Source organism: Pelophylax lessonae (genome assembly GCF_965119305.1).
Source record: "Pelophylax lessonae genome assembly, chromosome: 10".
In the NCBI taxonomy this organism is placed as follows: domain Eukaryota; kingdom Metazoa; phylum Chordata; class Amphibia; order Anura; family Ranidae; genus Pelophylax; species Pelophylax lessonae.
Genome location: NC_138777.1, coordinates 44,050,678 through 44,075,181, shown reverse-complemented (window position 1 = coordinate 44,075,181; position 24,504 = coordinate 44,050,678). Strand labels below are relative to the sequence as shown.

At 43.0% G+C, this 24,504-nt stretch overlaps 1 protein-coding gene across 5 annotated transcripts in view; it reads right to left on the bottom strand.

The window, feature by feature from the left end:
- Positions 1-24,504, bottom strand: part of DGKZ (diacylglycerol kinase zeta) — a 382,126-nt gene that overhangs the window by 23,289 nt on the left and 334,333 nt on the right. For 4 of the 5 annotated variants that reach the window (XM_082269996.1, XM_082269998.1, XM_082269997.1 and 1 more), the window contains 6 exons: positions 23,121-23,221; positions 21,393-21,472; positions 14,970-15,014; positions 12,585-12,654; positions 11,098-11,138; positions 9,069-9,343 (listed from right to left, as the gene is read on the bottom strand). In XM_082269996.1, coding sequence (XP_082126122.1) covers positions 9,069-9,343; positions 11,098-11,138; positions 12,585-12,654; positions 14,970-15,014; positions 21,393-21,472; positions 23,121-23,221 — 612 coding nt within the window. The remainder of the gene's footprint in view (positions 1-9,068; positions 9,344-11,097; positions 11,139-12,584; positions 12,655-14,969; positions 15,015-21,392; positions 21,473-23,120; positions 23,222-24,504) is intronic. The other variant, XM_082269995.1, reaches the window with a different exon arrangement.

Sequence of the window (24,504 nt, the reverse complement as noted above, 5' to 3'; positions counted from 1 at the left end):
GAATCTAACATATTTTCACGCAACATGTTTCTACACCCAACCCTGCATTTTTGTTAAAGGTTTATGCTAAAATCTAATTGAGCTTTCAGTTAAAATTAATTAAATACATTCCAGGTTGCATCAATTTAAAAAGGTGCACAAAGTCTAAAGCTGGATACACACTATCCAACTTTTGTGGTTAGATTTCCTTCAGATTTACCTTTTCTATGTAGTGCAAGGGCCTGCCAGATTGCATACAAATTGAGTGTTTAGGTTTGACCTCATATTATATGGTTTTGGTAAGTCTAAAGGAAAAAGTCTTCAGAAAATCTTATAGTGTGTATGGCCCATTACAGTCCCTTTTCTCCAGAAAGAGGCCACAGCCTGTGTAAAAAAGCCTGTCCCCTGCCTGCATGCTGCAGACTGCAACCCTTGCTCTGTGTGGAAGCAGTGGTTTCTCTGCAGAGGTCTGACACATCTCCACTCCGCTTAGTGAAGCAAAAATTCAATAAGGAGAGTGGCAGTAGCAGGGGTTGCAAGCTTATTGGACATCCGCACTAAAACCATGGTCACCTCTTTGCAGTTATAACAGCCTCTACACTTCTGGGCATCTTGTGGTTAGATGTGCACATTGCAATATAACTTGGGGTAACACAATGTGCGTTCATTAGTGCACTGTAGTGCCATTCATTTTTAATGGCAACCTAATACACCTTTGCTACTCACCCTTGTTGCAACGTACTGCAGCACACCACTAGCGATGGGGGTCTCTGCAGAAAATGTCTTTCCATGGTGTGGGATTATTCGTACCCTTCACTGGTAACAGCTAAAATTGATAATTGTGAAGGGTTTCGGTGTTTACAAACTTTTGTTCATAGAGAGCCTTGGTGCCCAACCTGCAGCCCTTTGACACTTATTGAGCAGCCATCAGGGTCCTTGCACCAACAGCCTGTGTTTTTATTACTTAAGTTCCGATTAAGGCCTGCATTCCTGTAGTTAAATACCTTAGTTTCTTTCACACCATGTTACTTTTTTCTGTGCTGTCCATCCCTTTCATCTAAAGTTTATTTTTCTTTGATCTTTTAATATGAAACTTGCTGAGAGAAATGAACGGAGTGCAAGAACATTTCTAGTAAGGGTTGCAGGGAGAACAGATGGAAAAGCATTCATTTGTAAAGAGGCTGTAATAACAACGATCTCTAGAAGTCAAGTATTTTCTATGAATGTCTCCTAAAGCATAGTACAGTCTCCAACAACTTTTATAGCACGCACGCAGTCTGTGGACACCCCATGTATCATTCCTGTAGTCTCCAGCCACCTCTTGCTGCATTCCTAAGCTTTCTGACCACCTCTTTAGCATTCCTGTAGTTTCTGACCATCTCTTGTAGCATTCCTGTAGTCTCTGACCATCTCTTGTAGCATTCCTGTAAACTCCGACCTCCTCTTGCTCATTCCTATGGTTTCTGACCACCTCTATAGCATTCCTGTACTATCTGAACACCTCTTGTAGCATTACTATAGTCTCTGACCATCTCTTGTAGCATTCCTGCAGTCTCTGACCATCTCTTGCAGCATTCATGTAGTCTCTTGCCACCTTTTGTAGCATTCCTGTAGCCATCTGTTGTAGCATTCCTGTAGTCTCTGACCATCTGTTGTAGCATTCCTGTAGTCTCCAGCATCATGTTGCTGTATTCTTATGGTTTCTGACAAGCTCTATAGCATTCCTGTAGTATCCGACCACCTCTATAGCATTCCTGCAGTATCCGACCACCTCTATAGCATTCCTGCAGTATCCGACCACCTCTTATAGAATTCCTGTAGTCTCTGACCATCTCTTGCAGCATTCATGTAGTCTCTGGCCACCTCTTGTAGCATTCCTGTAGTCTACGGCCACCTCTTGCTGCATTCCTATGGTTTCTGACCACCTCTGTAGCATTCCTGTAGTCTCTGACCATCTCTTGCAGGATTCCTGTATTATCTGACCATTTCTTTAAGCATTCCGGTAGTATCCGGACACCTCTTGTAGCATTCCTGTAGTCTCTGACCACCTTTTGCAGCATTCATGTAGTCTCTGGCCACCTCTTGCAGCATTCTTGTAGTCTCTGACCACCTTTTGGAGCATTCATGTAGTCTCTGGCCACCTCTTGTAGCATTCATGTAGTCTCTGGCCACCTCTTGTAGCATTCATGTAGTCTCTGGCCACCTCTTGTAGCATTCATGTAGTCTCTGGCCACCTCTTGTAGCATTCATGTAGTCTCTGGCCACCTCTTGTAGCATTCCTTTAGTCTCTGGACATCTCTTACAGCATTCATATAGTCTCTATCTCTTGCAACATTCCTAAAGCATCTGACCACCTCATGTAGCATTCCTGTAGTCTCTGACTCTTCTCTCCTAGCAGTCCTTTAGTCTTTGACCATCTCTTGTAGCATTTATGTAGTCTTTGATCACCGCTTGTAGCATTCCTGTAGTCTTACCATCCCTTGTAGCATTTCTGCAGTCTCTGACCACCACTTGTAGCATCTCTGTAATCTCTGACTGTCTCTTGGACATTCCTATAGTCCCTGGCCACCCCCTTGTAGCATTCCTGTAGTCTCTGGCCATCACTTGTACCTTTCCTGTAGTTTCTGACCACCAATTGTACAATTTGTGTAGTATCTTAGCACCTCTTGTACAATTCCTGTAGTATCTGACCACCTCTTGTACAATTCCTGTAGTATCTGACCACCTCTTGTACAATTCCTGTAGTATCTGACCACCTTTTGTAGCATTCCTGTTTTTATATATCTCCTGTAATGCATCTGCTTTCTGTAGTATTACATTCACTGAATATTACGTGTGCCCTTTTAGTGATGTCAGGGGCCACACTTAAGGTTGCCAATATTAGGAAGGTTCACCACCATTGAAATAGAGCATAAAAAACAGATAGGTTATTTAATTTTCCAGCATCTACCAAAAAATGTAAAAACGCCAGTTTTCAGCGGACTGACCTTTAGAAAATGTCAATTTCTTTATTTTATTTATTTTAAAGAACCTCATGTAAACACAGGAAGTTCAGATTTTATCCTTTAATGTAGAACTCAGCCAGGGTGACTAAGACAATCAGGATTTGAACATGTCTATTACCCATCAGCACCAGGCCACAGCGATAATACGGCCAGCTGCCCCAAGCGTTTTATAGATTGCCTTGTGTAATAAGTATGAAGGATGATTTGCTTTGTTTAAACATTTCTATTAGGTCCAGATGCTGGTTGAATATGTAAGCATGCAAAACCATATCATTAAATCTCTCCACTTGTAAATCCTTCTGTATTATTTACATGCCACAAACTTTAAGACTGGGATTAGGAGGTCCACAAACCAAATTATAAAAATGCATTGCTGGCGAGGGAAAGTGGTCTAATGACATTGCCAAATCTAAAAGGCCCATCAACTGCTATTCTTCAAATCAGCTATTTGTGGTATTGTTCATTCGTTTTTATTTTAAGTACAACTCTGTTTTTTCTTTTTATAAGAATACTGTACATTTATTGTAGATCATTTGGTAGTCAGTCAACAAAAAAATAAAATAAAAAAATGATAAAATAAAAGACTGGTGTGTTTCTTACGCTGTGGCCTGCAGCCTCCCAGCTTGCATTGCAACCTGCCTTGCAGATATAAACAAGGTTACCATTGGGGGGCTTCTTTGGAGGTTGTCTAGAGCAGTGTTTGTTCAGTTATGGCACCCTTTGAAAGAATGCAAAATCTCAGGGCACCCCAGTATAAAATGGGGTCCCCGTCACATCAGAATACCCCTTCCACAGTTTCTCCCCATTCATATTTGAATCCCCATTTCCCTACACCTTTCACAACAGGGTCCCCAGCCTCTTTCACATCAGGGTCGTCACTTTCCCCCACCCCCTTCCACATTAGAGTTCTTAGTCCCCACCTTTCATATCAGAGTCCTCAATTTCCCCTTCCCCGCATCAGAGTCTTTAGTCCCCTCACTTTACAACAGAGTCCTCAGTTGCAACCCCCCCCCCCCAGCCCATCCTTAGTTTGGGCTTTTTTCAGAGATTAGGTACAGGAACTCCCCCCTTCTGGGTCTCTTCTTGTCTTGTCTCCATCCTCTACCCACCTCCAAGCATCTTCCCTTGGTTCTACCTCCTACCCACCCCCCAGTACCACCCTTTTAGAGAATACAGAGGCAAGTATCATTTTGTGGTGCTAAGTAAATTTGTATAGAATTTGGTACTGATAACAAAAAAAAAGCAGTAAAATAGATCTAGAAAAACGAAGAGATTTCCAGCCACAACTTACCAACCAGCCAGTGACCAACCGAATTGCACTGTCTAACAGTATGCGTTAAAAACAGGGGTTTGGTTGCACACATTTGCAAATACATGCGTAAGCTTCAGGCCGCGGCAAGGCACCCTGTAATCTGCAGTCCCTAAATCTATACAATTTAAAGAGTCTCTACAATGAGAGCACATGCATTTAATGGCATAGATGGAGGACAGGTGACTAGAGGGAGCCCACCCCTCCTTAAAGGCACAGGGTCACACTGAACACCCAGCACATCGCACAATGGCGGCAAAGGTGCCAGTGCGTTGCCTGGCTCAATATAGATATCAACGATAAAGTAAACTAGATCTCCAGTAGCAAACAGCAACAGACCCCCCTCCTAAACAACAATAGATTCTCTTAGCAACAATGGACCCTTTTTGGACAACAAAATACCACCCCAGCAACAACAGAGCCCCAGCAGTAACAACAGATCTCCCAGAAGCCAGTATCAATAGACACACAAGCAACAATAGACCCCTTCCTCAATAGTAGATCCCTTCCAGCAACTACTGACCTCTGTTCTCAGCTGCATAAGGGGCTTTGAGGGGTGGGAGTGGAGATTGCAGGGGGCGTGTCAGCAGGAGGCAAAGAAAATACCTTAAACTAAATTTCCCCGGGGGACGACGACACACAGACACGGGTGTCTACACAAGTCTTGGCGATCCCAGCTCAACCAAAAAACTAACCACACTAAGACGCATGTGCTCTCATGCCTGGTGTGGTCAGTGTGAAATAGGAAACCAGAGGGACTGGCAGGCTCACCAGGTTTTTCACAGAAAGGAAGCAATGCAGAGAGAACAGGATACTTTTTAAGTACACGGTATCAGACACATATCAGGAACATGAAATGTTGGTGTAACATACACTTTAAATGAAGTTCACAGTGAACTTCAAATCAATAATTGATTATTTTGTCACACTACCTGATTTGGGTGCGCTTTTTCTGGGAAAATTGAATAATCCTACGAATGCAATTTATTTTCATGTGTTGGTGTGCTTGTTGCCTTGTGTTATTATAATTAGTTTTGATTGGTACAGGCTGCCAGTCTGGTGCACTTAGAGCTAAACTGAAAGCAGATGTAGATTTAGTTGTTTGCAGCAGTGAAAACGACAACTAGGGAAACCAAACCTCCGCAGGCTCCAGCACAAGCTTCACTGTTAAGATCTGAAACCTAGGCAGGAAGATATAGCTTCCTGGAATATATAATATAAAGTATGTGCTACGCAAGTACCAAAAATAATGTACCTACTTCCTATAATAGCAAATGTGGGGCAATGCATGGGAATGACGCATTTAGGACTTTCATGTTACGTTATAGATGACAATGTACAAAATCTAAATTTTTTTTAAACAAATTCTAAAAAAATTATTATAACAAAAACAGCTTAAAAATCCCCTTTGGAGCATAGGGGATTCACCTTTGAACATGACATTAGAACAAAGGCCTAAGCTAGGGCATAACAGTACAAGCAAGATCACACTCTCTCATTAAGACATTGGATACTGAGCGGGGTATCCACCAAGATGGGGGCCCTCAATCAATAAATTTCCAATCTCTTAGCTTGAACTTTACATATTACGTGGGAGAACCACTTCTTCAAGAGTGATATTGATAAGAGGTGTGATCTAAAAAATGAAATATAATATTATACACATAAATAGAACATGGCATTACATATACCACAAAATATCAATGAGATTCACAACAAGCTAGAAATGATTCCCGAGTGGAGCCGTATCCACCATAGGCCACTGTATGCACCGGAGGAAGCTATACATCAGGTGACTGTCTCCCAGGCGAGTGTGAATCTCGTGAATTTTGCTGATATTTTGTGGTATATGTAATGCCATGTTCCATTTATGTGTATATTATTATTTTTAATTTTTTAGATTACACCTCTTATCAATATCACTCCTGAAGAAGCGGTTCTTCCATGAAACATGTAGATTTCAAGTTAAGAGATTGGAAATTTATTGATTGAAGGCCCCCGTTTTGGTGGATACCCCGCTCAGTATGCAATGTCTCAATGAGAGAGTGTGATGTTGCTTGTACTGTTACACCCTAGCTTGGGCCTTTGTTAGAATGTCATGTTCAAAGGTGTATCCCCTATGCTCAAAGGGGGATTTTTAAGCTGTATTTGTTCTTAAAAAATGTTTTGATTTTGTACATTGTTCATCTATAATGTAGCATGAAAGTCCTAAATGCTTCATTCCCATGCATTGCCCCACACTTATATTTTACCAATAAATCTGTTGACCTACAATAAACTGAACCTATCATGCCTTTCTTTTCTAGTTATGATTAAAGCATAGAAATGGGTGTTCTCATTCACCATATTAATTCTGTGCTCCTATGAAGAACCATTCAACACTCCAATGACAGTACCATTGCTGAAGTGCTACCACCGGTCAATGGGAAAGCTGTGGACAGCTTCTAGGCCCATCTCAAAGCTAAAGTTAAAAAAACTGGTAACTGCAGGTACCTCTACCTTAACATTGATATACCAAGAAGTCAGAACAGGTTCCCTTGAAGGGCCCTTTCACACCAAATGCAGCTAGATGCAGTTGGCTGAATTTTGAACTGCACTCCAACTGCATAGACAGCCCAAAATCAAGGTAATCCTATGGGCATAGTTTACATCATTGCAGTGCAGTTCAGCGCAGTAAAAAAAAAAAAAGTAGAGCAAGCTACATTTTTTTGCACCGCAAATGCAGGGAACGCACTACAAACACGCTTCAAATGCACTGTACCGCGCCCCTTTAAGCCAAGAAAGCCAAGCACAAAAACGTATAGAAAAATGCCAACGTGGTACCAATATTTAAGAAGGGGCCGAGATATATCCCGGGTAACTATAGGCAGGTCAGCCTAACATCTGTAGTCTGCAAAATTTTGGAGGGGATGTTAAGGGACCACATACAAGACTTTAGTAATGAAAACGGTATTATAAGTAGTAATCAGCGTGGATTTATGAAAAATCGTTCTTGCCAAACCAATCTATTAACCTTCTACGATGAAGTGAGCAGCCACCTAGATAAAGGTAAGCCTGTGGATGTGGTGTATCTGGACTTTGCAAAGGCCTTTGACACCGTTCCCCACAAACGATTACTGTACAAACTAAGGAAGGTAGGTATGGATCATAAGGTGAGTACCTGGATAGAGAACTGGCTCCAGGGGAGAGTACAGAGGGTGGTGATTAATGGGGAGTACTCAGATTGGGCGGGTGTGGAAAGTGGGGTCCCCCAGGGTTCTGTCCTGGGACCAATCCTGTTTAATTTGTTCATAAATGATCTAGAGGAGGGGATATCTAGTACAATCTCAGTATTTGCAGATGATACTAAACTAGGCATGCCAATATCTTCTATGCAGGATGTGGAAACCTTGCAAGCAGACCTGAACAAAATAACGGGGGTGGGCAACTACATGGCAGATGAGGTTTAATGTTGATAAATGTAAAGTAATGCACTTGGGGGCCAGAAACCAGAAAGCAAGCTACTCACTAGGGGGGGAACCTCTGGGTGAGTCTAGGATGGAAAAGGACCTGGGGGTACTGGTAGACAACAAGCTTGGCAGTGGCATGCAATGCCAAGCCGCCGCAAGCAAAGCCAACAGAATACTGGGATGTATAAAAAAGGGGATTCACTCCAGAAATAAAGAGATTATTCTCCCACTCTACAAGACTCTGGTCCGGCCACATCTGGAGTATTCTGTCCAGTTCTGGGCACCGGTCCTCAGGAAGGATGTGCTGGAATTGGAGAAAGTCCAGAGAAGGGCAACAAAAATAATTAGGGGAATGGAGGACATCAGCTATGAGGAAAGACTACAAGCACTAAACCTTTTCTCTCTGGAGAAAAGACGATTGAGGGGGGATATGATATCAATGTACAAATACTGTACTGGTGACCCGAGCATAAGGAACAAACTATTCAGAGAAAGGAGATACAATAAGACACGTGGCCACTCACTAAAACTAGAGGAAAGGCGGTTTAACCTTAAAGTGCGTAAGGGGTTCTTCACTGTAAGAGCGGTAAGGATGTGGAATTCTCTTCCACAAGCAGTCGTATCAGCAGGGAGCATTGATAGTTTCAAAAAACTATTAGATGGACACCTTAAAGACCACAACATACAGGGGTATACAATGTACAACATACAGGGGTATACAATGTACGGTTAAAAGCAAACACACACACACGCATCATAGGTTGAACTGGATGGACTGATGTCTTTTTTCAACCTCACTAACTATGTAACTATGTAACACTGCAAATGCAATCAAGCATGTGTCAAGCACGCTTCAAATGCACGTAAACATGCAGTCAAAAATGCGCAGTTATTTGCAAATTCTGGTGTGAATGGGCCCTAAAAGAGAAAAGTTTAAACAAAAAAAAATAAATAAATCAAACATACATACTTTTTATTGGTTTAACTAGATGGACTTATGTCTTTTTTCAACCTGACTAACTATGTAACATACTCACCCATGTGGCTGCAGCATCGATCCGATGCTGCAGCTGTCCCCTGTACTGACTTTGGCCAGATTTCTCCTTTAAGTTTACAAAGGATGCTAGTAAACTTATGTGGGTTGACCAGAGTAATTATCCCAAAGAGAAACATAAAATGTGCATTAAAGTAAAAGAAAACTTGTTTGCAACATAATGATTTTTGTGAATGGAATGGATGCCAACTAGCCATCACACTGTTCTTATCTCACCACATGGGTACTTCACAATACACAAATGCCATGAAAATAATACTCCTGGAAAGTACCTCTGCTCGCATGTGTCTCCTGACTTGGTCACAGAACTGTTGCTACACATCCTGCCTGCATGCGGAAATCCATTGTGAGGCTCCATAAGTGCGGGGGATTCAGGAGGAGATGATGGCGGGAGCATCGGGAACTGGAAGTGAGGGTTGGTATTGGTCGGCTGGTCTTTAGAATTGGGCAGTGCTGGGGAAGTGCCTACAGACTGGGTAATGATCAGCTCTGGGTCCAGAACATACAGCTCCTCCTGGCAAATTTCCAGTACGTAGTTCAGGTGCTCCTAGAAAAGAATGGGGAAACGTAATAAGATGATTAGATAGATGCTGTACCAACAACCTCTGTTTCCACGTCTTAAAATGCATCTAAATTCAAACACTTAAACCCAATAGGTTTCTGCACATGTTCTTGTTAAATTAAAAAGTTTAATTGTTTATATTTCTTTTTTTCATAAAATCATATCTAGTGATCTTATCAGCCAGGTACATTCCCAGGCACTTCTATTGCAAGGATAACAATGCTTGATCAGTTTAGCTGCAGAGTTGTCACTCTTTCTGGTGCACAGTAGACTGGCAAGGCTATAGACTGGTAGACTCGCAAGGCTATAGTCACTGCAGTAAAACGGAGACACTCAGCTAGCTACCTCTGAAGTGCACACACATCTGCAGGAATCATAGAATATAGTCAGTGCACACCTCAAGATAGTGCCGCGTCCTTCAAAATATAAGAAATATAGAGGATCCCCTAGGGGTGGGACTTTAATGGCACCAAAGAGTTTTGGTTTAAGTAAAAAATATTTTATTTAATATACATCCATAAAAGTTCCAATGCAAAAATACACATCCGCAGGAAGATCCTACAAAGAGTCCACAGCGGTGAAAGAGAAACATGAACAAAATTAGGGGAAAAAAAGTAATCCAGTCCTCAACAAAACACGCTCGTAGGCCAGGCTGGAGAGACCATATGGATCTAGATTATCCAGTGCGAAGCCCCAGCCGCCATTGCTTGCAGATCACCAAGAGGATCCCCCTGAACACTAGCTAGCAAAGTGAGTAAAGAGATAAAACAAAATATTTTGAAAAGAATAAAAAACTAAGACCGAAGTCCCAGCAGGAAACCTAGGTCCTACTCCTTCTCTAGGCAGAAACAAACTGGTTGCTGAGCAGAGGGTGTGGGTTATGCCTAGTGGGTGTGAAGATTTAAATTTTTTCTGCCTAGAACTACTCCTGCAGGGGGCAGCATAACCCAATGGCTAATGAAGATGGAGGCTGCGTCTGTCAATGGACGATAGAGAAACTAGGTATTCTTTTGTGAGTGCTTAGTTTTTCCATTTTTATTTTAAAAGAGTTGCGTAGAGTGGCTCAGGCACCTTGGGTAGATCTAATACACTCTGAGGTTCATTTAGAACTGAGAGCTGATAACACTACCTGCTCAATATTATACTATGCACACCGCAGTCCACATTTTATGGCCGATTTGTAAAATGTGGGCTATGGTGTTGAGCCCCTGGTCCTCTATGGAGCTCTCTCTGCAGAGATAACCCCATGGTGGGGCCACAGGCCCCATGACTGAAGAATGACTGGTCATGTGACTTTGACATATCAAGTGACTGAGCCCATTTTTTTTGCTCCTCCCATTCACTTTTATTAATTAGTGACAAGCCTGATCAGACCCCCCCCCCCCCACTTTCTCTTCAAGACACTTGTGTTAAGGGATGTAGCTACGCAAGCATAAAGCATTTTTATTGAAAAAAATATAAAGGCATTTAGAAAGTAAAAACCAGTCACAAATGAAAACTTGTGGGGATACAGGACTATAATGAGATAAAAAAAGGTGCTAGAGTCAGTTTGGGCTTTAAAGGCAAGTTCAGGTCTGCAATGTCTAGACATATGCCAATCTACAATCTACCTAGCAGGGCATTGTAAGGCAGTGTTCTCAGGTTGTCTGCCTCTGTCATAATCACTATCTATGCCGCCACCACCCTCGGGCTATCCTGCAACAAGCAACTGTGAAAAAGATTTAAATGTAATTTCTTACCTGTGCACGATCAATCCTATAGAACCGGTCGGCAGTGGTGGCTGCAAGAGGAAAGCAAAACCATTTTTTTTTCCCGGAGGTTTTAAATATAATGTCCCACCATTATCAAAACATTTGCCACAGCAACTAATTGCATACTAGAGGGGCACAGATAGCAATAAATACCTAACAGTGGCTTCTTCAACAGGCTATCCAAGAGTAAAGCCCCACTTCTGGTCCGCTGTTAAATGTGCCTATGCAGTGGGATTCTCCTAGCACTGCATAGGTCAAATGTTCTTTTAGTTAGGTGTGAAAGAAATAAGAAAGTACAAATACCTTATTCCTCACCCCCCGGTCCGCTGGAGCTCTCCCGGCTTATGGGCAGGCTCTAACCATCAAAATGAAGGACTGCTGGTTCTCCATTGTACAAGATGATGTCAGAGAGCTGCGACCAGCCGAGCAGTTAAGTGAAGCGGCTTTGTGGGACCGGTTGTACAGAAAATAGAAGTTCACAGGAGTGAGAAAAAGGGTATTTGTACTATGGGCGGCATAGTGGTGTAGTGGTTAGCACTTTCACCTACGGTAGCAGCAAGAGGGTCACTGGTTCGAATCCCAACCACGACACTACCTGCCTGGAGTTTGCATGTCCCCCCTGTGCCTGTATGGGTTTCCTCCGGGTACTCCGGTTTCCTCCCACACTCCAAAGACATGCTGGTAGGTTAATTGGATCCTGTATAAAATTGGCCCTACTATGTATGTGTGAATGTGAGTTAGGGACCTTAGATTGTAAGCTCCTTAGGGCAGGGACTGATGTGAATGTGCAATGTATATGTAAAGCGCTGCGTAAATTGACAGCGCTATATAAGTACCTGAAATAATAATAATAATTTCTGCCCCCTAACCCCCCCCCCCCCCCCAGCAAAGTGGAAAGTGAGGAGCTCACTGAATTTCTTACAGTTTAACACATTTTCTGTACTTGCAACATTTTTAAAGGAAAAAAAGCATAGGGAAATGACCATGTTTTAGAGAGATGTACTGCATATTTTATTTTATCTTGACCTGACATACATATTAAGATAGTTGATTATATGGTCCTTGAACAAATCCAATGCTGAACTTGAACAAAATGGTATGGGTGTCACCTTTTGACATTGGTGTCCATTCAGTTTTTTTTCTTGCTTCTTGTAACAGACCTATGGTAGGTCTATGGGCAGGAGGATGTAAGCAGATGTGCATTCATTTACACCCTTTTACCTCCAATCTGTCATGTTTAGGTCCATAAAACAGAAAAGGAACCAAACATTTTAAGTTTTTTTGCAGACCACGACAGACAGAAGTAGTTGGATGTAAAGGGATGCAGATCCAGTCACATCCGCCTGCTCACAGACTAACACTGAGCTTCTGTTCAGATGTCTGAAAAAGTGACAGGCAGACTCTAATAAGAACACTCGTCTGGAAGGTCCCAAAACCGAAGAGCTTCATTTAGACAAGTGTACTTTAATACTCACAATCCAAGAAGCACCATTTCGGGGACAGCTTTTGTGATGAGACAATTTGAGGTTTGTTTGTTCCATCCTCCTGAGCACACAGAAAGAAATAGCATTAGTAGAGTATAGGAACTTGCTAGGAAAGCCTAGATGTCAGCGCACAACACCAAACACTGCTAGAAAAGCACGCACATAAATCCAGGCCACTAATACAATACAGCACTATATTAACTACTGGTTTTCTATAGCTAATCTTGCAAGACAGAGCAGTGTAGAGAGAACCTCGGAGCGGCCGGCACGGACTTCATATCATTGAAGTCAATGCAGGTCGCTCCAGGTCGCCCCAAAGAAGCTCAGGACCCTTTTTCTAAGTCGGTGCGACTTGTGTCGCTCCTATTAGAACGGGTCTTATGCTACTCTATGGCAGGTGACCAAACAAGTCGCCCCAGTGTGAACGGGGTCTTTATGGTCACATTTTTTTTTAATCACCCACTATTTTATTACAAAAAAGTAGGCTCTGTTTACATTAAAGGTTTCTCCAGGAGCTCAATACGTTGTTGATGCACTTTTGGCACCAATTACAGCCTCAAGACTTTTTGAGTATGATGCTAAAAGCTTGGCACACCAATTTTGTGGGCAGTTTCTCCCATTCATCTTTGCAGGACCTCTCAAGCTCCACCAAGTTAGATGGGGAGCCTTGGTGTACAACCATTTTCATATCTCTCCAGAGATGTTCAGCCAGGTTCAAGTCTGGGCTCTGGCTGGGCCACTCAAGGACATTCACAGAGTTATCCCATAGCCACTCCTTTGTTATTTTGGCTGTTTGCTTAGGGTCGTTGTCCTGTTGGAAGATGAACCTTCACCTCAGGTCAAGAACACTTTGGAGTAGGGTTTCATCAAGGATGTCTCTTTAAATTGCTGCATTTATCTTTCCCTGGATCCTGACTAGTCTCCCAATTCCTGCTGCTGAAAAACATCCCCACAGCATGATGCTGCCACCGCCATGATTCACTGTAGGGATGGTATTGGCCAGGTGATGAGCGGTGCCTGGTTTTCTCCAGACATGATGCTTGCTATTCAGGCCAAAATGTTGAATCTTTGTTTCATCAGACTCTAAAATATTGTTTCTCATGGTCTAAGAGTCCTTCAGGTGCCTTTTGGCAAACTCCAGGTGGGCTGTCATGTGCCTTTTACTGAGGAGAGGCTTCCGTCCGGCCACTCTCACATACAGGCCTAATTGGTGGAGTGCTGCAGAGATGGCTGTTCTCCTGGAAAGTTCTCCTCTCTCCGAGTGACTATCGGGCTCTTGGTCAACTCCCTCAATAAGGCCCTTCTCCACCGATCGCTCAGTTTGGCTGGGTGGCCCGTTCTAGGAAGAGTCTCGTGATCCAAAACTTCTTCCATTTATGGATGATGGAGGATGGGACCTTCAATGCTGCAGACATTTTTCTGTACCCTTCCCCAGATCTGTGCCTCGATACAATCCTGTTTTGAAGGTCTACAGACAAATCCTTGGACTTCATTGCTTGGTTTGTGTTCTAACATGCACTGGTAACTGTGGAACCTTATATAGACGTGTATGCCTTTCCAAATCATGTCCAATCAACTGAATTTACTACAGGTGGACTCAAATCAAGTTGTAGAAACATCTCAAGGATGATCAGTGGAAGCAGGATGCACCTGAGCTCAATTTTGATTGTCATTGCAAAGGCTGTGAATACTTATGTACATGTGATTTTTTATTTTTATTAAATTTGCAAAGATTTCAAATAAACTTCTTTCATGCTGTTATTATGGGGTATTGTTTGTAGATTTTTGAGGAAAATAATGAAGTTAATCTATTTAGGAATAGGGCTGTAACATAACAAAATGTGGAAAAAGAGAAGTGCTGTGAATACTTTCCTAATGCAAAGTATGTAGGAGGATTTGTTTAATGTATGTGTATTACATATACCTAGTGAAGCGACTGGCCTCAGGTAAGTGTTTACAACCACTTGAAGCCTGAGCCCAAATCTGAAATCAGCCCAGCAGAAAGGCTGGCATTGGTGGTGCTACCATAGATATTTTCGGAATGGATGAGCCACCCATCACAACATCCAAATTCTCCCTATTCTACCTTTCTGAATAGGTGACATGAAAGGGAAGCTTACAAGGGCAACAAGACCTGGCTTTAACTAAATGCAACAAAGACCACTATCATTGCCAAACACTGCCATTCACCTATGTCCGATTTCATGAGCCGACACAAATCTGAAGTCTTAGCTATGATAAGATGAAGTGCATGAGCAGGGAGAGCGTATACGCTGCATGTACTTTTCACAGAAGGAAGCACACAAGAAACTAGCACATAAGTTGCACAAGATACACAGGAATAGCACACATTTTTATAGCTGGTTCTACACACACCTTCAGGTCGAGACGCTGTAATATTGTGGGGTACGCAGGAAAGTCCTGGAGAGAAAGAGTCAAATCATCTTATCCCCAATATCTGACAGCTATAATATCCATAAACCACCTCTGCTATGCACCTTTTCATTTTATCAGTTCATATTAGTGTAATCAGTTACTGGCAGCCTGATCTGAAACTTCAGCAAGTGGGCAGAAGATGTCTGTAATTCTTCTTACTTGTAATCCTCCGACTCCTATGTATGCAGAGAGTGCCAACAAAATTCACAATAGGACCTATGCAGCTTCAAGTGTCCCCTGCTTGCTCACTGATTTCTAAATGGGAGATGTACTCCTACTCCTGTAAGCTGCCTATGATCTCCCCCTCCAGCACCCGGTGCCTGAAAGCATGCTAAAATAAAGCTGCCCATCCTTAATTTTGTTTTTTTCATTCAGCCAGTGGAACATTCTAGGTCAGGGATTCCCACACTATGGCCCTGCAGTTGTTCAGGAACTACAATTCCCATCATGCCTAGTCATGTATGTGAATGTCAGAGTTTTACAATGCCTCATGGGATGTGTAGTTCTGCAACAGCTGCAGGGCCATAGTATAGGAATCCCTGTTCTAGGTGGCTGTGGGAATCCTCACTGCTGTGTCATTGTATTCTAACAGCAAGAAGACTCCCCTACTATCAGAACACAGTGATCAGCACTGCAGCCGTATGGCTGTATGCACTGATGGAAGCAAAATTTTCCAACAAGCCAGTTCATAAGAAATTGATTGATAAGAATGATTTCTCATCAGCCAGGAACAGCCAATCGTCTGCATGCCCTGATCGAAGAAAAACTTTTTAAGAAGCCGATTCATAAGAAATCGATTGATATGTAGCACTGCCCTCTAGGGAGCTGCTGAGAATTACACTTCTTGGGTTCCCCTGGGTTACCCGAAGCAACAGCCTGTAGAAACGTATTTGTTTAAATACTTGGCTCAGACAATGAACAGTCCAGGGTATTTGGTTTTTTGTGTTTTATTTTAAAACTTGGATGGGAGAAGGGATGAGTGGGATACTCCAACTTGAACTATGCACAATCTCTGAGGACAACTGACTGCAGAATGCGGCAAGGCCGCTGCTTCACCTTGCCACTAGAGTGAAGATGAAGAACGTGGACTCTTTCTAATGCCTCGTTTCCACTGAGTGGTACGGTAAGGTTCGGTTCAGTACGGTACGGTACGGTTCGGAACGGTACACCTTGCGTTTCCACTGCCAATAGTACCCTTTCATGATAGGCGTGGTGTAGCAGGAAAGCTGTGATAGACGATTCTCTGTCAACCAATCAAAGTTCTGCAGAGTGTAGCTCCACCCTGTTGGTACGGTACTAATGTGCTTGGTACCCCAACGAAAGGGTCCCAAAAAAGTGGTACGGTACGGTTCGGAATTAGGGTACCATTCACAATGGAAACGGCATAAATAGCGTACCGTACCGAACCGTACCAGAAAGCTCAGTGGAAACGGGGCATAAGTTACTCTTCAGGGTCTAACTTGGCACCCCCTTTTTCACTTGCTGTGTGTGCTGAACTCCTGTCCACTGACACTCCACTGGAGTGGTCCCCTTTCTGGGCAGACCCCTGGCAAGCTCCCTAATACTCCCAAACTCTGTTTTTCCCCAGGATGCTCTGCTCCCAGCTCCACTTGTCAGCCTGCTGGACCTTCTGGCTCAGCACCACACTTCTGGCTCACTAGGCCGACTGCCTGTGTCCACCTTCCTTGCAGACAGGAGGAGAGACAGCCGTCACCCTCCTCCTGGGACCTGGCTTCCTGCCCAAAGACGCCCTGCCACATGTGCCCCTGCCTTTTATGACTTATCCCAGTATGCACCACTCTTATGCCAACCCTCTGGGACGGCTACAAAAGCCTGTGTGTCCCTGGCTGGGTTTCCTCCACTGTCCAACAGGCTCCCCTATTGGATATAGTGGGGACACTCCCTCAGACCAGATAAATCACACATGAACCCATGCAACAGGCAAAATTAACAATCAGGCTCCCCTGATAAGCAGATGGAGCTGCTAAGCTTTTATCCACCTAGCACCTACCTAAGAGGGTGCTACAGATAGATAAACTTCTCATGAAATGGAACGGCCATATAGATGGATTGAAATTTGTCTGGCTCCTGCTGAACAAAAAAAACGTAACCGATTCCCCCATCTACATAGTCGAGGTGGATGAGGGAATCCTCCCTGCTGTGTCATTGTATTTTTACAGCGGGCATCCTATGTTGTTCCATATACACTGATCAGCACTGCAAACAATTGGCTGCATGCGCTGATTGAAGCAAAATTTTCTAACAAGCCGCTTCATGAGAAATCCGGCAATAGATCAACTTCTTATGAAAGAGAGCAGCCATACATGGATCAAAATTTGGTTGATTCTTGCTGAACAAAAATAAAAAATTTAACTGATTCCCCCATCCACACATTCAAAGTGAATAAGGGAATCCTCCCCCTGTGTAATCGTATTCTGACAGTGGGCATCCCCTGTTGTGATTATACCCTGATCAGCACTGCAGTCAATTGAAGCAAAACTTCCCAGCACAGTCGATTCAGGAAAAATGGGTCGATAGATTGACTTCTTATGAACAGGAACGGCCATAGAGGGATCAAAATTTGGACACTTCCTGCTGATCCGACCAAATTCCGATCCATATATGGCCGGCTTAAAAGTATTGTGCAGTGAAATAGAGAGTTGGAGTTTTTACTGCGAGGCAAACACCCTTTACTGAAGCAGAAGATACTACAAAGACATATTTAGGCAGTTATACTGCAAAATGTATTTTCAAAATGTAATAAAGGGCTGATTTTATGTCTGTCTAAAGCTCTGTTAGTAGCTGATCTAAAACTTTTTTTTTTTTTGCTTTCTAGGAAGAGTGAAAAAAAAAAGGTAACTGCACAGAAAGTGAAGATTTCTTCAGGGTAAAGTGTGGGTCGGGCTGTATTTCCGGCATCACCGCTGCCGGTTCCCCATTGAGCATACGGTATGGTGGGCCAAGTTAAATAAATTTAAATCCATCTGAGATGACCTCAGCGCTGGGGGGGGGAGAGATGGGGAGAATAAAGTGGCGGTTTTGGGATGCTGCCATATAAAACAGCTCAGTCTGGAATAATCTGCAATACAAACTATTTCCATGATGTCAGTGTGTCCCCGCAGTGCTCCGGAGTGACATGTCTGTAAGGAGACAGAAGAAAGTGGCATTCGATATGGCGGCTCTGCTAGCATTCAATGTGAGCACACAGAGCAGCGATCGAATGACCAGGCACAATAGGGACCACTAAAAATAACTTTTTTTTTTTTACAATTTCTTTTCTACTTCGTTTGCCTGAGTACGCAAACCAAGGATGGTGTGCAAAGTGCGGTAACCCATATTAACTAAACACAATTTTTTAATGATAAAAAAAGTGAAATCAGTTTGCTTTAAAACATTTTTACAAAGGACCATTTATTGCAGTAATGTATTCAATAATAATAATTATTATACACAGCTGTCACTTGTATCTGAATCTTTCCTGCTGTTGTCTTCCACCAAATACCTTGCATAGCAGACTATGGAAGGAACAGCAATCTGAGCCAATCAGGTCAGATATTACTTTGCTTGTCAGCCTAACACAGAATGGGCCTATAGGATGTGAGAGCATAAGTGTGAGCTCATGAATCTACTGCTTCCTCTTCACTGTCCAATCCATGGACAGGGGGAAAAAAAGGTGATTGTGGAACCAGGACTTTAGCAGTCATCAATTTACTACATTTGGCCGCGTGATTAGGAGCGCCTAGTGCAGATGACTTGGTGATTTGTTTTAAAGTCTTTATTAGTTGGTATTCTCGCATACTGCCTACGCGTTTCAGAATGTAGTCTCCCATCTTTTTCAGAACTAATAGTAGAATCAAGCCGGCTACTTGATATCCTTTGTAAAATGATCATCTTTATTGGCTACATATAGAAATACAACTGTAACAAGCGAACACATTTTAGCTATAGCCAATAAAGATTTGCATTTGATACAAAGTAGCTTAAAGCGGAGTTCCGGGCAAAAAAAATATTTTTGAGCTAAAAATACCCCTAGGACAGTCAGGGCTAGTGCATTTAAACAATGATAGCCCCTGTTTAGCTTACCTGCAGGATGGAATACTTACCTTGTAAATTTCTTGTCCAGCGCTGCCATCTGCAATGTGGGCAGCTGAAGCTGGAGCGTCCCTCATTGCGTCCCTCTTCCTGGATGTCCGAGTCCCAGAAGGCCATGCTCGTCACTTCTGGGGCAGGTGCGTCATCCCGCAGCTGGTTCTGCACATGCCCAGAAGCTGTTCTAATGCATTCAGCAGGGAATGACGCACCTGCCCCGGAAGTGACGAGGGACACCGGTGCAGGCGCATTGACTCCTGGGATTGATGACGTTCATCTCCCAGGAGTCAATGCAAAGGAGGAAGTGACGTTGGGGGCCGTGGCCACAGAGGGAGGAAGTGGAAGGAAGGTAAGTTAACTTTCAGAAAAAATAAGGTAAGTGAAACAAAAAAAAATAACTATCCAATTCTTTTTCAGGGTGTTTTAATGTACCAGAAACTGCAAAGTGGAAAAATAGGGTGGAACTCCGCTTTAATTCTACTATTCGTTCTTTTACTGGAGTGTGGAGGCACCTCAGCCAGAGCAGTAGTTCCTGGCTACTAGAAGTTGCAACTGCGGTCAAGCGTGGTTATTGTGTTTTTTTGTTCCCCCTTTTTTTAAGGCTAGAAGTGTTAGATTCAGACTACCTCCACTGAAAAGGGTAATATGAGCTGGACTAACGTTTGTTGGCAGCAAAAACTGATGATTCAGCTCATTTTACCCTTACGCTAGGCTTATGAAGAGGATGTAGACTCGATCCAGCAACAAATCTCTGACTAAACCGTGAAGAAGAGGGAGGCAACATCTCCCAAAACGCGCTGGAAGTATACTAATAACAAACTAAAAAATTAAGCATTGAGTTGTATGACAGTTTGTACTATGTGCTCCTCACCAATGTAAAATCATTCATCTGATGAATCACGCCCCATCAGGAATGCATCAGCCTAGGAACAAATCACCCAAAAAAGGCAAAGCACCAAAAAGGAGGTATTTCTTGACCATCGCTGGTCCAGTGCTGTCACACACCTTTTAGAAGGGTGGGTAACATTGCTATCATTTTGGGGGATTGAACTGTGCACAACTATGCAGCCATAAAGAGTAAAGTATAACAGAGATCCTCAGATGGTGGATTTTGAGATCCACTTTAGTTTAAGTAATTTACACATCATCGCTGTTTGTCAGCTTTACTTAAAGGAACCTTTGGGGTAAGAGAGAAGCTTTAACAAAACACAGTAGAGATGAGTATTCAATGGGTCATGGCCCAAGTTGTGAGCATCAAGGCACATTATTACCTAAACCAGAGAGAGAAGTGGCTGGAAGGAGCCAGGAATTAACTGTGTTGTTAAAGAGCAAATTGCCAGTTTTGTATAACTCTGGAGCCAATTATACCCATATACTGAAGTAACTATCACAATCTAGAAGTACCCCAATGAACTATGCTTTTTGTTTCAACATGGTTTAGGGCATGTCAGGGCAGGGAACCTAATACACAGAAAGGGACAAGACCTAGCTTTAAAGTCTATGTAAAGCCCACATCAATTTTTTAGTATGGTATGTTTGACATGATACCCTGCTGTATACAGTTTTCTGAAGCAAGTTATTTTTCGTAAATCCGTTGAAAAGTTTCTTTCCTGGAGATCCTGCCAATAACAGCACTTTGTGTTGCATTTGGCGCTGTCCAGTAGTGTGCCAGTCTGCCATGTGCGCTTGCTTGGTTGGCCACTGGACCGTCTATCCGATAGGTAGCCCAACAACCAACTGAAGAAGCACACATAGCAGGCTGACAACACTGCCACTAATTGTGGGGCAGTGGCTTAGTGTTGCCAGTCTGCAGCAGGAAGTGTTGTTACTGGTAGGATCCCTTGATAAGAAAAAAATTGCCTAAAAACTGTATGCGGTAAGACATGACATATTACAAATCATTTTACAGTTTACATATACTTTATTAACGGTGGTACTTTGCTGATTTGTGTGCTCAGTAGTCTAGATCCACTATATAGCAGCTTCTGTAGGAGCAGCAATTTTGCAGTGGAAGAGACATAAATAAAGATTGGTAAAACACTACATTCTTGTGTCTGTATGTGTGCATTAGCGTCACGTACAGGTCTGGTCTAAGTCAGAAGGCCCAACACTTTTACACTTGAGAATGTTTATGTCTGTGGGCAAGAAGCACAGCAGGGAACACACGTAGAAAAAAAAATTCTAATTGAATGGATTCAGTAACTGAGCACGGATAGGGCATGTGCATTCCGTAAACACAAGGCTGACAAATATGTGTGCGCAGAGTGTCCTTACCTCCTGCAGCTGCTGTATGTGGATCCGACACGTCTCAAGATCGCTGTCTCCAGGAACCACAATAACTCCCAGTGGGAGAGCTGCAATCACCAGAAAAGAATTAAAACAGGGAAAAACGGGGAAAGAATTAAAGAGGATAAAAAGGGAGGGAGAGCAGGAATAAATAGAGGAGGCGAGAAAAGGGGGGACCGAGGAGAACAGGGGGTGGACAGAAGTGGCAGAAATGAAGAGTACCAGGCAATGCTTTAGACAGGGAAGAACATTTTTAGTTCACATTTCTATCTGCTCATCCCAATATATACTATATAAATAAACAGCCTGTTAAAGTGGACCTTCTGCTCTGTTAAAGGTCGGCTTTTTAAGTGCCCCCATCCTTATTAAAATGCAGCATACAGTTTAAAAAATAAATAAATGAGGAGATAAAATTATAAGAAAAGATACATACCCATCCTCAGGCTTCCATGTGCGGGAAGTGGCATCTTTTTCCTGCCAACGCAATCCCGAGGAATGATGAGTGCTCTGAATCTCGCAATAAGCGCTGCGAGTGTCTTCTTGGTGAGATTTGGAGCACTCTAGATTTTCCAGATTTCGCTAGAAGAAGGATGATGTCACCCTTGCCTAGGCGCTGTGAGCGGAAGTCTGGGAAAAGGCGAGCATACCACCTAACGACCCCTTTAAAGGTTCATTTTTCATTTGTATGCGGCCCTTCTAAAAAGGATGGGGGTATTTAAATAGCAGACCATGCATTTAACCTGAAATCAGCTTTAAGTGGATGTTTTAAAAGGCATGAATTACAGGTTGCCATCCTAAAACATGTGTGCAGCAAGCCAGCAAGCAATGTTCAGTAGGTTTATTTATCAATGTTTTAACCAATTAGAAAAATCTTAGCTGGAAAATTTAAAAGGAACTAAAGTTCTGCTGTAAAAAACTGTGAACATGCAGTCTTTTATTGCAGAAGAGACATGCACTGTCTCTCCTGCAATTAAATGTCCCTACCTACCTGCTCGTCATCTCCTCCAACATTGTAAACTGAGCTGCACATGTGTAGCTCAGCGTACAGTGCCAGGCTGGTCTCAGAGTGCCATGCACAGATGGTCTCAGAGTGCCAAGCACAGTGGTCTCCTGCGCATGCACAGAAACCACTTTATCCCCTGCTGGCTAAAGAAGAGACCCGAAAACCGGAACTCAGAAGATGATGACAGACATTAGTTCTGATTTAATAAGCAAACCTCTAAACACTGACATACATGGATCACTATTTGGCCAGTTCAGCAGGGACCAACTGAATTTCAATCCATGCATAAGCAGGCTGGTTGTACTCAAGTCCCTCTACAGATCGACTTGTGTACAACTAGCCTGTTGGAAACTTTTCTCTCGATCAGTTCTGGTGACTTTATTCTGACAGCAGGGAACTCTCCCCGCTGTAAAACTACAAAGGCTCAGTAGGAGGGATTCCCCATCCACATCAAGTGTGTGGATGAGGGAATAGAGTAATTTTCATTTTTACAACCAGTGGGTTGAATGAAAGAAAATGACTTGTGTATGGCCATCCTAATAGTCAGAGCTTTCACATTAATTTCTAGGGCCTGTGACATGATAAATAAAACGAGGTGTTCATGAGGAAGAGTGGAAGTTTCCATCTTTAAATTAAGCTCAGCAGTAATAACAATAGCAGTACAATTACAGTGAAACTGATAAAAGGACACATCAAATTACCACAATACTCACAGGCTTCCTTCAGCTTCTCCTTATCATAGTGCAAAGCCTCATAGTCATGCATGGAGATGCGATTAACACGAAGGCGCAATCTGTCAGGAACCAGCTGTTGACTGGAGATAGACATTGACAAAAATGTTATCAGAAGATGTGTTCAATGACAACCAGGCATTTATTTATCTGGTTCTCTAGACCCAAAGTAATGGTTTTAAATATGATGAGATGAGGTCTTTGCATGAGTGACCCTATATGGCCAAACATTTGTGAAACCCTGAGCTTGTTTAAGATTTAAGTGGCGAGAATGCTTCTTCCATTGGTGGCCAGCGGGAAGAACCACCCCTTACAGATAGCTAAAACGCTAATTAGTATTAATGGCATATTATATGGGAGGCAAAAATAGCTTTTTGCTCTAGGAACTCCTACCAACCTTTGAAAGACCCCTAGGGTTCCATTGAATACTTGCTGAGAAAGGCTGCTCCAGCAGATGGCTGTATTTTACTACAATCTCTCAGCCTCCCTGCTCAACATGTTGAAATAAAACTACAGCCACAGAAAGCCATGCTTTCAGACAGCCCCTCTTGACTGATGGTGTTGTTCTTCCTCTAAAAGGAATTTCCATAATTTTCAAATAGAAAAAAAATGATTTACTAAAATTTGAAAGTGCAAAATCAGGTACAGCTGTGCATGGTAGCCAATCAGCTTCTAACTTCAGCTTGTTCAGTTAACCACTTGCCGTCTGAGTATGGTAATACTACTGCGGCAAAGTGGTTCGTTATCGTCTGACGACGTAGTATTAACGTCGTCAGACACTCCCCCTTCTGGGCGGCGCCTGCGCGCCGCCGGAGGCTCGCTCCCGCTGTTTTCATTCACAGCGGGAGTCGGGCCAGGGGAGGAGCAGCGGCGATCGCCGCTGCTCTGCCCCGATCGCCGGGGATCTAGTGTGGAGATCCGCCCGCCTGTGTAAACACAAGCGGGCGGATCTCCATAGTGACAGGGAGTGACAGATCAGACTGTTCAGCATAGCTGGACATCCGATCTGTCCATGACTCACTCAGTCACCTCCCCCCCACACGTCAGTAAGCACCAGGCATACATTAACCCCTCCCTCTCCAATAAAATTAACCCCCTTCCCTGCCAGTGTCATTTTTACAGTAACAGTGCATATATTTAGCACTGATTACTGCAGTAATGTCACTGGTACCCCCAAAAGTGTCAAAAATGTCAGTCAAGGGTCCGATCTGTCCGCCGCAATGTCGCAGTCCCACAAAAAAAAAAATCGCAGATCGCCGCCATTACGCGTTAAAAAAAAAACACCAAAAATGACAGAAATCTTTCCCTTTGTTAGTAAACGCAATAACTTTTGCGCAAACCAATCAAAATACGCTTATTGCGATTT